General features: G+C 45.9%; 1 protein-coding gene and 1 long non-coding RNA gene across 2 annotated transcripts in view; one reads left to right on the forward strand and one right to left on the reverse strand.

Annotated features, from left to right (window-relative positions):
• LOC115577678 (uncharacterized) overlaps window positions 1-6,756 on the reverse strand; it is a 33,238-nt gene extending 26,482 nt beyond the window's left edge. The window contains exon 1 of the long non-coding RNA XR_003983243.1: window positions 5,892-6,756. This is a non-coding gene — a long non-coding RNA (uncharacterized LOC115577678). The remainder of the gene's footprint in view (window positions 1-5,891) is intronic.
• A 1,406-nt stretch (window positions 6,757-8,162) lies between these two features.
• Window positions 8,163-12,015, forward strand: LOC115577676 (zinc finger protein 227-like). The gene is made up of 2 exons (XM_030410581.1): window positions 8,163-8,844; window positions 9,217-12,015. The coding sequence occupies exons 1-2, from the start codon at window positions 8,694-8,696 to the stop codon at window positions 10,392-10,394; spliced, it is 1,329 nt and encodes a 442-aa protein (XP_030266441.1). The 5' UTR covers window positions 8,163-8,693; the 3' UTR covers window positions 10,395-12,015.
• The last annotated feature ends 2,985 nt before the right edge of the window (window positions 12,016-15,000 follow it).

Genomic DNA, 15,000 nt, shown 5'->3' on the forward strand with positions numbered 1-15,000 from the left:
TGACGGAGAGGCCACGCCCACCGTCACAGGTGAAGAGATCCAGAAGAACCTCGTCTGACAGACAGACCACCAGCTGTCTGTTAGCCACCGCTAACATGCTAATGTCAGCAGCTGGTGTGAACGCACCGTTTGACCACTGAACCGGTGACACAGCAGCACCAGACTCCCTTAACAAATGTGTCAGTTTAGTGAGTTGTTGAGTTGGAGACACTTTATAAACTCTGTGAAACTCTGTCTCTGACTCATTCTGCATTATTTGGACCTTCTTGTTCATTCAGCAAATGTTCTACATGAACTTCTTTCTGTCTTTGAGTAGAAACATGGAGTCTGTTTGTCTCAGTGATGGACGGGTTTGATTGCAGATCAGTTCCTCCGATCCAACGACCAGAACACAGAAGCTCCCTGTCGTCTTACTGATCAGATATTAGAGTAAATTTAGAGCTGAATGTTGTTCTTGATATATGAAGCGATCAATAATTGTTCAGTTATCAAATCAATGACTGCATTATGATTATTGATACGTTCATGTGTTGATCACTTTAATGTTGCAGCTTGTGAAGATGGAGCTTTTATTTATCACAGTGTCAATTAAATATGAGCTGATTAATGATATAAAATCATTTATTAGCATGTTATCTTTTAATTAAATGATCTGAATCTGTAACTAAAGTTATCAAATAAAAAGTACAAATGTTCTTGTTGGATTTATTTCTGCATGAACAGTTAAATCATTGTTATGTAAAACAAGTTGATATAAACGGATTCATGTTTCATTAAAAAACTAAATAATCAACTAGATTATTATAAATGTTCACACAGATTTATATTTTTACTTTTCTTCCTTTGACATCAAACATTTGTCTCTCTGTTCTGTTTTAATTCAAGTTATTTCTGTCTCGTCTTCACTTCAGTCACAATCTAAATATAAAGAAGTTAAAACAGCTCAGTGTGGATATAAATACTCTTCTGTCTGATTCTCGGCTCGTACTGAGCGCGTGCAGTCGTACTGAGCGCGTGCAGTGCGTCCTGAGCGCGTGCAGTTGTACTGAGCGCGTGCAGTCGTACTGAGCGCGTGCAGTGCGTCCTGCGGCTCTTCTTGGATGAAACATGTCGACAGGTTTGGCGTCACAGCGGCGTCCTGTCGACAGTCAGCAGGTCTGAGATCAGCTGATCAAACCTGGAACTTCTGTCTCGTCTCTCCTTTAAAGGAACAGTTCAACATTTCAATGAATCATCACTTCCTGTCCAGCAGTGAGACGATGTGATGGACATTAATCAGGGTGTGGTTAGCTTAGCTTAGCATAAAGAGTGTAAGCGGGGGGAAACAGCTAGCCTGCCTGAAGCTCAACAACCAGCAGAATCCAGATCAGAATGTTGGTCGGAGGTCCAGTCAACAGATTCTGATTCTGATTCTGATTCAGTCACAGCATTGTGTGTCTTGTTAAAGGAGCAGTTCACCCAAAACCATATTTACACCCTTTATTAAGATGAAGTCTTTATGTAGCTGCTGAGCTAACAGTGTTAGCACGAGCACGGCCAGGATGTAAATCTGGAGGAGAGGAGGACTTTATATCATCAGGAGGAGGAGAGGAGGACTTTATATCATCAGGAGGAGGAGAGGAGGACTTTATATCATCAGGAGGAGGAGAGGAGGACTTTATGTCATCAGGAGGAGGAGAGGAGGACTTTATATCATCAGGAGGAGGAGAGGAGGACTTTATATCCTCAGGAGGAGGAGAGGAGGACTTTATATCATCAGGGGAGGAGAGGAGGACTTTATATCATCAGGAGGAGGAGAGGAGGACTTTATATCATCAGGAGGAGGAGAGGAGGACTTTATATCATCAGGAGGAGGAGAGGAGGACTTTATATCATCAGGAGGAGGAGAGGAGGACTTTATATCATCAGGAGGAGAGGAGGACTTTATATCATCAGGAGGAGGAGGAGGAGGACTTTATATCATCAGGAGGAGGAGAGGAGGACTTTATATCATCAGGAGGAGGAGAGGAGGACTTTATATCATCAGGAGGAGGAGAGGAGGACTTTATATCATCAGGAGGAGGAGAGGAGGACTTTATATCATCAGGAGGAGAGAGGAGGACTTTATATCATCAGGAGGAGAGGAGGACTTTATATCATCAGGAGGAGAGGGAGGACTTTATATCATCAGGGAGGAGAGGAGGACTTATATCATCAGGAGGAGGAGAGAGGAGGACTTTATATCATCAGGAGGAGGAGAGGAGGACTTATATCCTCAGGAGGGGGAGAGGAGGACTTTATATCATCAGGAGGAGGAGAGGAGGACTTTATATCATCAGGAGGAGGAGAGGAGGACTTTATATCATCAGGAGGAGGAGAGGAGGACTTTATATCATCAGGAGGAGGAAGAGGAGGACTTTATATCATCAGGAGGAGGAGAGGAGGACTTTATATCATCAGGAGGAGGAGAGGAGGACTTTATATCATCAGGAGGAGGAGAGGAGGAGTTTATATCATCAGGAGGAGGAGAGGAGGACTTTATATCATCAGGAGGAGGAGAGGAGGACTTTATATCATCAGGAGGAGAGGATGACTTTATATCCTCAGGAGGAGGAGAGGAGGACTTTATATCCTCAGGAGGAGAGGAGGACTTCATATCATCAGGAGGAGGAGAGGAGGACTTCATATCATCAGGAGGAGAGGAGGACTTTATATCATCAGGAGGAGAGGAGGACTTTATATCCTCAGGAGGAGAGGAGGACTTCATATCATCAGGAGGAGGAGAGGATGACTTTATATCATCAGGAGGAGGAGAGGAGGACTTTATATCATCAGGAGGAGGAGAGGAGGACTTTATATCATCAGGAGGAGAGGAGGGCTTTATATCATCAGGAGGAGGAGAGGAGGACTTTATATCATCAGGAGGAGAGGAGGACTTTATATCCTCAGGAGGAGAGGAGGACTTCATATCATCAGGAGGAGGAGAGGATGACTTTATATCATCAGGAGGAGGAGAGGAGGAGTTTATATCATCAGGAGGAGGAGAGGAGGACTTTATATCCTCAGGAGGAGGAGAGGAGGACTTTATATCATCAGGAGGAGGAGAGGAGGACTTTATATCATCAGGAGGAGGAGAGGAGGACTTTATATCACCAGGAGGAGGAGAGGAGGACTTTATATCATCAGGAGGAGGAGAGGAGGACTTTATATCCTCAGGAGGAGGAGAGGAGGACTTTATATCATCAGGAGGAGAGGAGGACTTTATATCATCAGGAGGAGGAGAGGAGGACCTTTTATATCATCAGGAGGAGAGGAGGACTTATATCCTCAGGAGGAGAGGAGGACTTCATATCATCAGGAGGAGGAGAGGATGACTTTATATCATCAGGAGGAGGAGAGGAGGAGTTTATATCATCAGGAGGAGGAGAGGAGGACTTTATATCACCAGGAGGAGGAGAGGAGGACTTTATATCATCAGGAGGAGGAGAGGAGGACTTTATATCCTCAGGAGGAGGAGAGGAGGACTTTATATCATCAGGAGGAGGAGAGTAGGAGTTTATATCATCAGGAGGAGGAGAGGAGGAGTTTATATCATCAGGAGGAGGAGAGGAGGACTTTATATCCTCAGGAGGAGGAGAGGAGGACTTCATATCATCAGGAGGAGGAGAGGAGGACTTTATATCATCAGGAGGAGGAGAGGAGGAGTTTATATCATCAGGAGGAGGAGAGGAGGACTTTATATCCTCAGGAGGAGGGAGAGGAGGACTTTATATCCTCAGGAGGAGGAGAGGAGGACTTTATATCCTCAGGAGGAGGAGAGGAGGACTTTATATCATCAGGAGGAGGAGAGGAGGACGTTTATATCATCAGGAGGAGGAGAGGAGGACTTTATATCCTCAGGAGGAGAGGAGGACTTATCATCAGGAGGAGAGAGGACTTTATATCATCAGGAGGAGAGGAGGACTTTATATCATCAGGAGGAGGAGAGGAGGACTTTATATCATCAGGAGGAGGAGAGGAGGACTTTATATCATCAGGAGGAGGAGAGGAGGACTTTATATCATCAGGAGGAGAGGAGGACTTTATATCATCAGGAGGAGGAGAGGAGGACTTTATATCATCAGGAGGAGGAGAGGAGGACTTTATATCATCAGGAGGAGAGGAGGAGTTTATATCCTCAGGAGGAGGAGAGGAGGACTTTATATCATCAGGAGGAGGAGAGGAGGACTTTATATCATCAGGAGGAGGAGAGGAGGACTTTATATCCTCAGGAGGAGAGGAGGACTTCATATCATCAGGAGGAGGAGAGGAGGACTTTATATCATCAGGAGGAGGAGAGGAGGACTTTATATCATCAGGAGGAGGAGAGGAGGACTTTATATCATCAGGAGGAGGAGAGGAGGACTTTATATCATCAGGAGGAGGAGAGGAGGACTTTATATCATCAGGAGGAGAGGAGGACTTTATATCATCAGGAGGAGGAGAGGAGGACTTTATATCATCAGGAGGAGGAGAGGAGGACTTTATATCATCAGGAGGAGAGGAGGAGTTTATATCCTCAGGAGGAGGAGAGGAGGACTTTATATCATCAGGAGGAGGAGAGGAGGACTTTATATCATCAGGAGGAGAGGAGGAGTTTATATCATCAGGAGGAGGAGAGGAGGCCTTTATATCATCAGGAGGAGAGGAGGACTTTATATCATCAGGAGGAGAGGAGGACTTTATATCATCAGGAGGAGGAGAGGAGGACTTTATATCATCAGGAGGAGGAGAGGAGGACTTTATATCCTCAGGAGGAGGAGAGGAGGACTTTATATCATCAGGAGGAGGAGAGGAGGACTTTATATCATCAGGAGTAGGGGATTACTGGGTGAACTGTTCCTTTAATGGTTCTCACCCTGCAGGTCTCGGTTCTCTGTTTGTGACTAAAAATACAGCGACACGTCTGAACGTACTCATTAACACGTTCTATCTGACATTATATCTTATGACAAACACAGTGGCGTCGTGGAGAATCACACTTCTCCTCATTAACCTCCCAAAACACTCGGATCAGGACTTTTAAGGTTTAGAATTAAAAGCACGTCACTCGGGTCTGGACCACGCCTCGACCGACCGCAGGCGCTGGCCGGTGTTACGGGGACCACCGGGGTTCAGGACCTGATTCTAAATCACAGACTGATCCTTGTTGATGTGGCGTCCTGAACGTCTTCTCTCTTTTGTTAAACGTTAAATATGATTGACATCTCTGATCCCTGTGGCTCCAGCAGGACCACAGCGTGAGGACGCTTCACAACAACAACAACAACAACAGGACCCAGACGAGGGCTCACCACACTCGTCCCCTCCTCAATCACCAACAAACTGATATTTAAATTCTTCTCACAGCACGATGAAAGAATTCATCATGTGAAGAAGTTAAAACCCTGATGATAAACACGTCTCTGCACCGGAGCACCGAGCCGTGAAACAGGGTGTGAACGTTCAGTCGGGGAGTAAACAGGCCGGTCGACGTCCTTAAACACCACAAGTTGCTCTTTAATGTTCAGGTTCTGGTCCTGAGGCGGTCTGAGGGTCCTGACCTCCGGCTCAACAACATGCATTTATGTTTCTGTTCAAATGATCGGTCGATAAAACCTGAACACGTTCTTCAGCTCAGCTCACAAACTGCAGCTCCGTACTCTGAAATATTAAAGACCTGTTGACAACACCTCTCTGGTTTCTGGTGCCGGTGCGCAGAATAAACAACATGAAATCCTCACATTTCAGCCGGCTGCAGACGCCATCACACGCCCGGCACACACACGGGTCTACGACACGGCTCACCTCCACCCTGCACCACCCTGAACCCTCTCGGAGCCACGCCGCCGCTGACAGACAGGATTCAGGTAAAACGTGAAGTTGGGACTCACCCTGCAGCAGCGGCGTCGGCAGCGTCGGGTCACCGCCTGCACTCCAACACTTTCCTGGAAGAACAAGTTGTCACCATCCTGTCATCGTCTGCTTCGGGCTCCAGAGGTGGAGGCAGAGGTGGAGGCAGCGGCGAGGAGAAACCGGCCGTCTGATTGGATGTTTTCTCTGGATTGTGTGTGTTTGGTTCTGGCTGCTGCTCCGCTCGCACCGCGCCTTCTCTCCGCTCTGCCTTCGACATCAACTGTGAGGAGGATGCTGGCTCGCTGGTGCTGGCTGTGTCTCGTCGCCCGTGGCAACCAGTTGCTATAGCGATGGACCCGAGCTCATTGGGAGGCGGAGGCGATGATGGAGACATGGAGACGGGGGGAGCTGTGGACGGAGGGAGAGGAGTTTGTTTATATGGAAGTTAAGTGAAGAACAGATCAGCTGTGTGTGTGTGTGTGTGTGTGTGTGTGTGTGTTAACATGCTGTTTTTAAAATATTTCATCAAACTGACTGTTTGGCCTGTTTGTGATAAAACGGTAAAATCACGTTTAAAAGGGAAAGTCTCAAACTTTAAATGAGGTGAGTGGACTGTTGTCATCACACAGTACTGCTGCTGAAACAACAACATCCTGTAGAAACACATCATATTAAAATCGATCTTACAGATGTAACAGTGTTAGAGACTTTACTGTTAGATCCTGTATATTTAGAGGAAAATACAGCAAAGTGACGTTTTCTTTAAAGACAAATCAGAACATGACTGAAGTTGTAAAATGACAGAATTAAATTTATTAATCTAATTTAATTTAATTTATTATATGTTTTTGTACTTTGTAATTTAAACTCAATGACAAAATGACAAAAATAATTGGACACAAAAAAGCTGTAATTTTATGGTATACCACTGTTAAATGTTTGCTGCTGACGTTTTATCGTCTTCTATGCGATTTAAATGTTTTTTTTACAGTGTACTGAAGATGTGATGTATATTTTCATGTTTGAGGAGGAAATACTGACTTTGTTGGGGACTACTTTCAGCAGCGGATGAATCCACAGCTGCTCCACTGACGACGTTTCTCTGACACGAACATTCACTGTTATATACACACAGAAACATATATGAACATATCAACATGTAAAATATGAGCAGACTTTAACAACGTGTTCTCTCAGCTGATCTTTGGTGTGCTGCTCTCCGGCTCCCTCTGCTGGAGGAACTCTGTCACGACCTCAAACATCTTCTGCTCCTGATCAGACGACCTGTGAACTTTGATATCTGAGCGATCCGATTGGCTGATGAGAATTACAGGTTTACACTGTTTATCTTCTGTCTGTGACTGTGAGCTTCTTCTTCTGCTGTTCCCTGAAACTAAAGACGAGACACGTGACTGTAATCACTGCAAACCTGAAATTATCCACAACACACACACGCCCATTCTCACAGTGTGTGTGTGTGTGTGTGTGTGTGTGTGTGATGGACAGCTGTGTTATTACAGGATGTTAATGTAAACGCCTGCAGCTGCAGCAGCTCTGTGATCAGCTGATCTGAGCTGCAGGTACGAAGACGCTCTGAGTAAATCTGTTCTGTTGGTTTGGATGTTAAACGTCTCTAATGTTTAAAGATTCACAGCTCAACACTGAATTACACTCAAATTAATGTGTGTGAGAGACGTATTTATAATAACAGATGTTTATATTTACGTCTCTGTTATTATATGTTCTCATTAAACATGTCACTGCTGCTGAAAGATCCACATCAGCACCAAATCTCACAGCTGTTCTTCTCATTTAACAGTTTATTTTCCTGCATGTTTGTTTGTGATTATATACATATTGTTTAATTATTCCAGTATAAATGTACATTGAAACAGTAGTGAAGGTTGTGTAGGACGACGGAGAAGAAGAAGAAGGAGAAGAATAAGGAGGAGAAGGAGAAGAAGAAGGAGGAGAAGAAGAAGGAGGAGAAGAATAAGGAGGAGAAGGAGAAGAAGAAGGAGAAGGAGAAGAAGGAGGAGAAGAAGAAGGAGGAGAAGAAGAAGGAGGAGGAGAAGGAGAAGAAGAAGAAGGAGAAGAAGGAGAAGAAGAAGGAGGAGAAGGAGAAGAAGAATTTTTAATTTTTAATTTAATCATTATTTATCCTGGAAAATCCCATTGATATTAAAAACCTCTTTTCAAAGGAGTCCTGACCAAGAAGAAGAAGAAGAAGAAGAAGAAGAAGAAGAAGAAGAAGAAGAAGTAGAAGGAGAAGTAGAAGAAGAAGGAGAAGTAAGAGAAGAAGAAGGAGAAGAAAGAGAAGAAGAAGGAGAAGAAAGAGAAGAAGAAGGAGAAGAAAGAGAAGAAGAAGAGAAGACGTCATTTCTCACTCCAGGACAGCAGGTGGCGGTATACACGCTGCATGAACACATCTCCAATCCGCAATGAAAACAAAAGACGAAGAAGAAGAAGACGAAGAAGAAGAAGAAGAAGAGGAGATACCGGAAGTACTTGTCGCGGCTAATGCTAACTTCTCCCGTTACCTGTCAGGTGCGTTACTCAGCACGGAGCCGGAGTGGAGAGTCGGAACCGTTCGGTCCGGATCGTCGTGTTTCTGTGGACTGACTGCTGTTAGCTGAGGATGCTAAAGCAGCTAGCGTTGTTCGTTAGCAGCTAACAGGCGGACACGTGCTGCTGGTCGGAGCTGTTTCCAGAGCTAATGAAGCTAACTTAGCCTGTTAGCAGGAAGTAGACGGAGCCGAGCGGACTGTAAACACATCAGAGTGAGCAGACAGTTTTTAACCGAGTGTTTCTGGAGGAAAAGTTCGTGTGAGTCAGTGAAAATGTCTAAAGTCCAAACGCTGAGAGTTTTTATGAAGCAGCGACTAACTGCGGCTGCTGAAGAGATATTTGAGCTGTTTGAAAGAACGATAGCAGAGTACGAGGAGGAACTGTGTCGACAACGGAAACTACTGGACGTGCAGAGACAAACAGGTTGGTTCACTTTAAACACATGAAGAAGAATTAAAACTCCATCACACCGACCGGAACACGAACTGGACCGTAGAGTCCAAGACTGAAATGTCAGTAAAACAAACCGGAAACACTTTGACTTGACGTTTTGTTGAGAAGCAGATATCAGCTGCATCACAGAGACACACGTCCAGTGAATCATGACAACGTCATCAGAAATCATGAAGACATGCAATCTAAATAGAAGGTGGTGACGTCATCTCCCTGTCAGTCTGTAATTGGTAGTCCATCGTCTTCACACATCTCTTGAGTCGAGTATTGAGACTGTTGGTGCTGTGAGCGGTCCAACAGCTAACAGAACGTGTTACCTGTGTGTGCTTGTCTCCTCCACAGACGTCCAGCAGCCGGCCGGCAGCGAGGAGGTTCTGTCTGATCCACCAGAGCTGCTGCACATTAAAGAGGAGCAGGAGGAGGTGTGGACCAGTCAGGAGGAGGCCGACATCATCCAGTTCACCTTCACTCCTCTCCCGACGAAGGGCGGCGACGATGACAAGAAAAACAGGTCCTCACGGCCCGGTCAGAGTCTGACCGAACAGATGGAGACCGGAGCTGACGGAGAGCCCTGTGGAGGACCGGAACCAGAACCAGCCAGGACCTCAGATCCAGTTCAACATTTACACCCTGTGACTGATGACAAGGTGTCGCACTCCTCTGAACTGGAGTCTGAAGACGCCTCTGAGTCTGAGAGCGATGACGACGCCTCAGACTCCGACTCTGATGACAGCGCCTCTGATTCTGACGACAACGCGTTTGGACACGAGACTGATTACAGCTGTGATCGGGACGAGACCGCAGAACCTCAGACGGGTTTAAACCCTCTGCAGAACAATGAAGTACATGTGAGTGACGTGGAGTTTCACTCCGGGACGTCGACGTTCGTCTCCTCTGAATGTGCCGCCAGCTTCGGCCCGGAGGGGGCGGAGTCTGAAGGAAAAGGCTTCAGCTGCTCCTTCTGCACGAAGACGTTTCAGTGGAGGTGTGACGTGGAGCGCCACATGAGAGTCCACACGGGGGAGAAACCCTTCAGCTGCTCCGTCTGTGGGAAGAGATTCACACAAAACTCCACTTTGACCTCCCACCTGAGAGTTCATACAGGTGAGAAGCCTTACACCTGCTCCATCTGCAACACCAGCTTCAGAGTCAGACACAACCTGTCGGCCCACATGAGGATCCACACCGGGGAGAGACCGTTTGGTTGTTCCGTTTGTGGCCGAGGGTTCACGCGGAAGCATTACCTCAAACAACACATGATCGCTCACACCAACGAGAAGCCCATCAGCTGCTCGCTCTGTGGAGAAGGCTTTGCAGAGAGGAGGGACCTGAAGCAGCACATGGCCGTCCACGTCGGGGAGAAACCGTTCAGCTGCTCAGTCTGCGGTCAGAGGTTTGCACACGATGGAAATCTGAAGCGACACATGAGCGTCCACAGCGGGGAGAAACTAGTGAGCTGCAACCTGTGTGATAAACGATCCCCTCACGGCGCTCAGTCACATTCCACTCATATCCACTGAAACCTAGTTCAGATGTGTTTGTGGGAAACTTGACAAACTCACACGAGAGAGAGAGAAATCTCTGCAGCGTTATGATGTTTAATCCTTCACTGACTCTGATTCTGCAGCAGCTCCTGGCTGAAGGCTCGCCGCCGCGTCCTGATCTGTTCCCTGATGTTCGTCCTCTGTCGTGAAATAAAAAAACTTTGTTTGTTAACGAATATAAACTGATTCCACTTTGTGTTACTGCCTTCTGACGGGCTGATGAATGTGATGAAGTCATGGATTACAGTTATTTTGAACAGGATGATCGTGGCGTCTGTTTAAAGGTCTGCTGATGTTATCTGATGATGTCATGTCAGATATATTCACAGATATTCACAGTCACAGATATATTCACAGATATATTCACAGATATGTCTGTATATGTTGTCCGATATGAAGACTTTGTTTGTAGTTGTTGATGCAGAAATGTTCGGGCTCTTTTTATGATTTAATGTTGTTAAGTTGCTGTTTGAATCATTTTTACAGTTGAGTTTATTGTGAAACTGTTTGTTACACATTTTGTTTATGAACCAGTCGAGGGATCAATGTAGAGACACACATCTGTATCAGCACCGACCTGAGAGTGTTTGTCATGTACCTGCTGTGTAAACTTCTATGGGACAGTACTGAAGAATTAAAACCCAGCAGCACCAACAGAGAGCAGACGACGGGTCGGGAGGTCAGAGCTGCTGCTGAGCTGATGGCAGCAGGAGGTCGTTGATCTGTTCTGATCCGGGTTTCTGGAAGAGACTGGTTTTCACTGAGCTTTTGTTTCTGTAGTTTAGTTTGTTGGTTAAGTGACAGCGACTTGTATCAGCAGTTCCAGGTCCAGTCCGGCTCCACTGAACACGTGACGTACGCAGACTGTCAGCAGCCAGTCTGTATTTATACCTCTCACTGAGGCCTCAGATAGAAGTGGGTCATAGAGTGAACGTGCTGTTGGACTGTGAGGTTCTGATCCACCTGTCAGTCACTCCGTCTGACCCGCTGTTGTTCTGTTTATGTTAAACTACCCGTGTGACGTTCACGGGCTGCTGGGAGAACTGAAGACTGAAACCCACAAACGGTGCAGACAGTGTCGTGGTACCAGTGACCCGTCTGCACCGTCAGCTGCTGCAGGTGGAGCTGATGAAATAGATTCTGATCACATGACGTCAGCTTACGTTACGCGTGGAGTGAAGTCGGAGACGGTAGTTATTGATTATAAACAGTGATGATGATAATAATTAGACCACAGCTCCAGAATGTTCTGAGCATTCAATAAACTTCAGTAAAACATTTCAATCTTTTTGATGCTTTGTTGAATAATCAATACTTTGAATTCTGCTCAATTACACGGTCCTGATATTGATCAGCAGTTCTGATATCGATCAGCAGTTCTGATCACAGACTCAGAAAAGGTCCAATCACATCGGTGAGCAGGAAGAAGCCCTGCACGTCACGTTTCTGCTGCTTTCATCTGATTTATTTTGGTTTTATCATTTTTATATCAATATTATTTTATTGACTTTTAATGTTAGTTTGTCCTCGTTAACTGTGTTGGTCGTATTTTATTTGTACATGCATTCAAACATACATACACATTTATGTTGAAATATTTATGTGTTGTTTTATTATTTGTTGTTGTTGTTGTTGTTGTTGTTGTTGTTGTTGTTGTTTCTCTGTTGAAAGTAAACAAACCACAGATCCTATTTGGTCACTAATTTTGAAAGCGAACAAAGGTGCGGTAGCGGAAGCAGCTGTTGCTATAGCTCACCTGTCCACTCACCTGTCCTCTCACCTGTAGTCTCACCTGTCGTCTCACCTGTCCTCTCACCTGTCCTCTCACCTGTCGTCTCACCTGTCGTCTCACCTGTCCTCTCACCTGTCCTCTCACCTGTCCACTCACCTGTCCACTCACCTGTCCACTCACTGTCCTCTCACCTGTCCTCTCACCTGTCCTCTCACCTGTAGTCTCACCTGTCGTCTCACCTGTCCTCTCACCTGTAGTCTCACCTGTCCTCTCACCTGTCCTCTCACCTGTCCTCTCACCTGTCGTCTCACCTGTCCTCTCACCTGTCCTCTCACCTGTCCTCTCACCTGTCCTCTCACCTGTCCTCTCACCTGTCGTCTCACCTGTCCTCTCACCTGTCGTCTCACCTGTCCTCTCACCTGTCGTCTCACCTGTCCTCTCACCTGTCCTCTCACCTGTCCTCACCTGTCCTCTCACCTGTCCTCTCACCTGTCCTCTCACCTGTAGTCTCACCTGTCCTCTCACCTGTCCTCTCACCTGTAGTCTCACCTGTCCTCTCACCTGTCCTCTCACCTGTAGTCTCACCTGTCCTCTCACCTGTCCTCTCACCTGTCCTCTCACTTGTTCACTCACTTGTTCACTCACTGTCCTCTCACCTGTCCTCTCACTGTCCTCTCACCTGTCCTCTCACTGTCCTCTCACCTGTCCTCTCACTGTCCTCTCACCTGTCCTCTCACCTGTCCTCTCACCTGTCCACTCACCTGTCCACTCACCTGTCCTCTCACTTGTTCAGTCACTGTCCACTCACTGTCCACTCACCTGTCCTCTCACTTGTTCACTCACCTGTCCTCTCACTTGTTCACTCACTGTCCACTCACCTGTCCTCTCACCTGTCCTCTCACCTGTCCTCTCACCTGTCCTCTCACCTGTCCTCTCACCTGTCGTCTCACCTGTCCTCTCACCTGTCCTCTCACCTGTCCTCTCACTGTCCTCTCACCTGTCCTCTCACCTGTCCACTCACCTGTCCACTCACCTGTCCTCTCAGCTCAGAGGGCTGTACTGCGAAGCCAGTTTAGTGTGTTAGCAGGTATGTTGAGTCTAAAGCCAGGCTTCCCTGTACTACAAAGGTGGCTCTCTTTTAACCCGGCTAGATCACCATGGTAACTTATGCTTAGCTCATAACCTGGTCCCGACCAGGTTCTGTTCAGAGTTTCATCTTAAAATCGGCTATAAAAGCGCCGCTGTTTCACTGTGTAACTCATTCGGAGATGGCGTCACCATTCATTGAGAACCCGGTGGACCTGGGAGCAAGAATAATTCGGGCAGCACTACGACGTGAGCGGCTTCTTCGAGATCGCGCTGATCCGCTGGCATTTCCTGATGAAATTCTCTATGAGCGATAAAGATTTTCAGCCGAGGGAATACGGAACATTTGCTCACTTATTGAGCCGAGTGTCAGGAATGCCACTGAAGAAGCTGTGCGCTCACTGTCGGGCAAACTGTTTGTGTAGCCCTTCGTTTTGTTGCCACGGGAACCTTCTTACATTCAGTTGGTGATGCAGAAAATCTGAGCAAGAACACTGCGTGTTGCGTGTTTGTAGTGTTCCCAAGTCATTTGAGCACAATGCTTGTTAAGGAAGGATTCTATAAAATATCTGGTAATGTAGGCTACTTTCATACCCCTCTACATCATCAGTATTACTTGCTTGCATAATGAAATCTTCCCCTTTTCATTCTTCTTCCTGTTGGCTTAAGATAGTGATATATTAAAATAAAATGGGAAACAGTATGTTATCCACACTGACAAAATGATGGGGCAGCTTGGCTACATACCACTCTGAATGATGTTTTTGTATTTGGCTCTAACTTGCTGCCATGTCCGACTGCTGCTTCCACATCTTAATAAAATGCAATATGAAATATTAATTAGGCCAACCTAGTATTTATTTGTCACAGATAATGAGTAGAGTTAATGATTTCTTTGATGTGTCCATGAATAAACTGATGAACTGATCAATGTTTCACCCGTTGTAGGGCAGTGTACGCACAAACACAAATCTGACAGGCTGGAGCTATTTTCACTGTCAGAAAGCTCTTTATTGTCATTGTACAGGGACAGTAGCTACATTTGCTTGTTCATCCCGACACACTAGTACAAAAAACAAACACTGATCATTTATAGCCTACACACACTCAGCTTCGCTTTCAATAAAACACACACACGCATTCTATAACTGAGATTAGTAAAATGTGAAAACAATATAGACATCATTCAAAAATGAAAAAAGATAGTTGTTGCTTCAGTGTATTTATTTTTTAAATGGATGAGGGTTAATATGTAAAAGTTGCACAATGTTGAGCTTTCAGAAATTAAAACACTAAGGGCTTAATATAATACTGATCATAATGTTAATCATTGTTAACTTACACATTTACACGGTCAGCAGTTTTCTGCCAGCAGCCCTCCCTCGCTCTGTTGGCAGCGACAGTGTTACTTTTTACCGTGATGGTTTCTTTGAATTCTTCATAGTCCTGCATAATAAGAATCTGCTCATCTTGAGTAAAATATGTGGCCCGGGATCGATCCATTTTCACACGGAAGTAGAATAATATGAAGTCAAACGCCCTCTTTTATGTGAACGCGCGCAGAGCACAAAGCAGAGAACCGGACTTGACAAAGTAAGTTGATAACCACCGTCGCAGTACCATTTAACTCTGTTTGGGGACTCGGGGCTTTGTTGAGCTGCATCATGAGCACAAAGCCTGGCTATGTTGAGCCCCCTTCACAGTACAGGCCTCTGTCCACCACATGAAGCTTCACTGTGTTGTTGTTGTGCGTCTCATCAGGAT

The sequence above is a fragment of the Sparus aurata genome, unplaced genomic scaffold (assembly GCF_900880675.1).
Source record: "Sparus aurata unplaced genomic scaffold, fSpaAur1.1, whole genome shotgun sequence".
NCBI classification, from domain to species: Eukaryota; Metazoa; Chordata; class Actinopteri; order Spariformes; family Sparidae; genus Sparus; species Sparus aurata.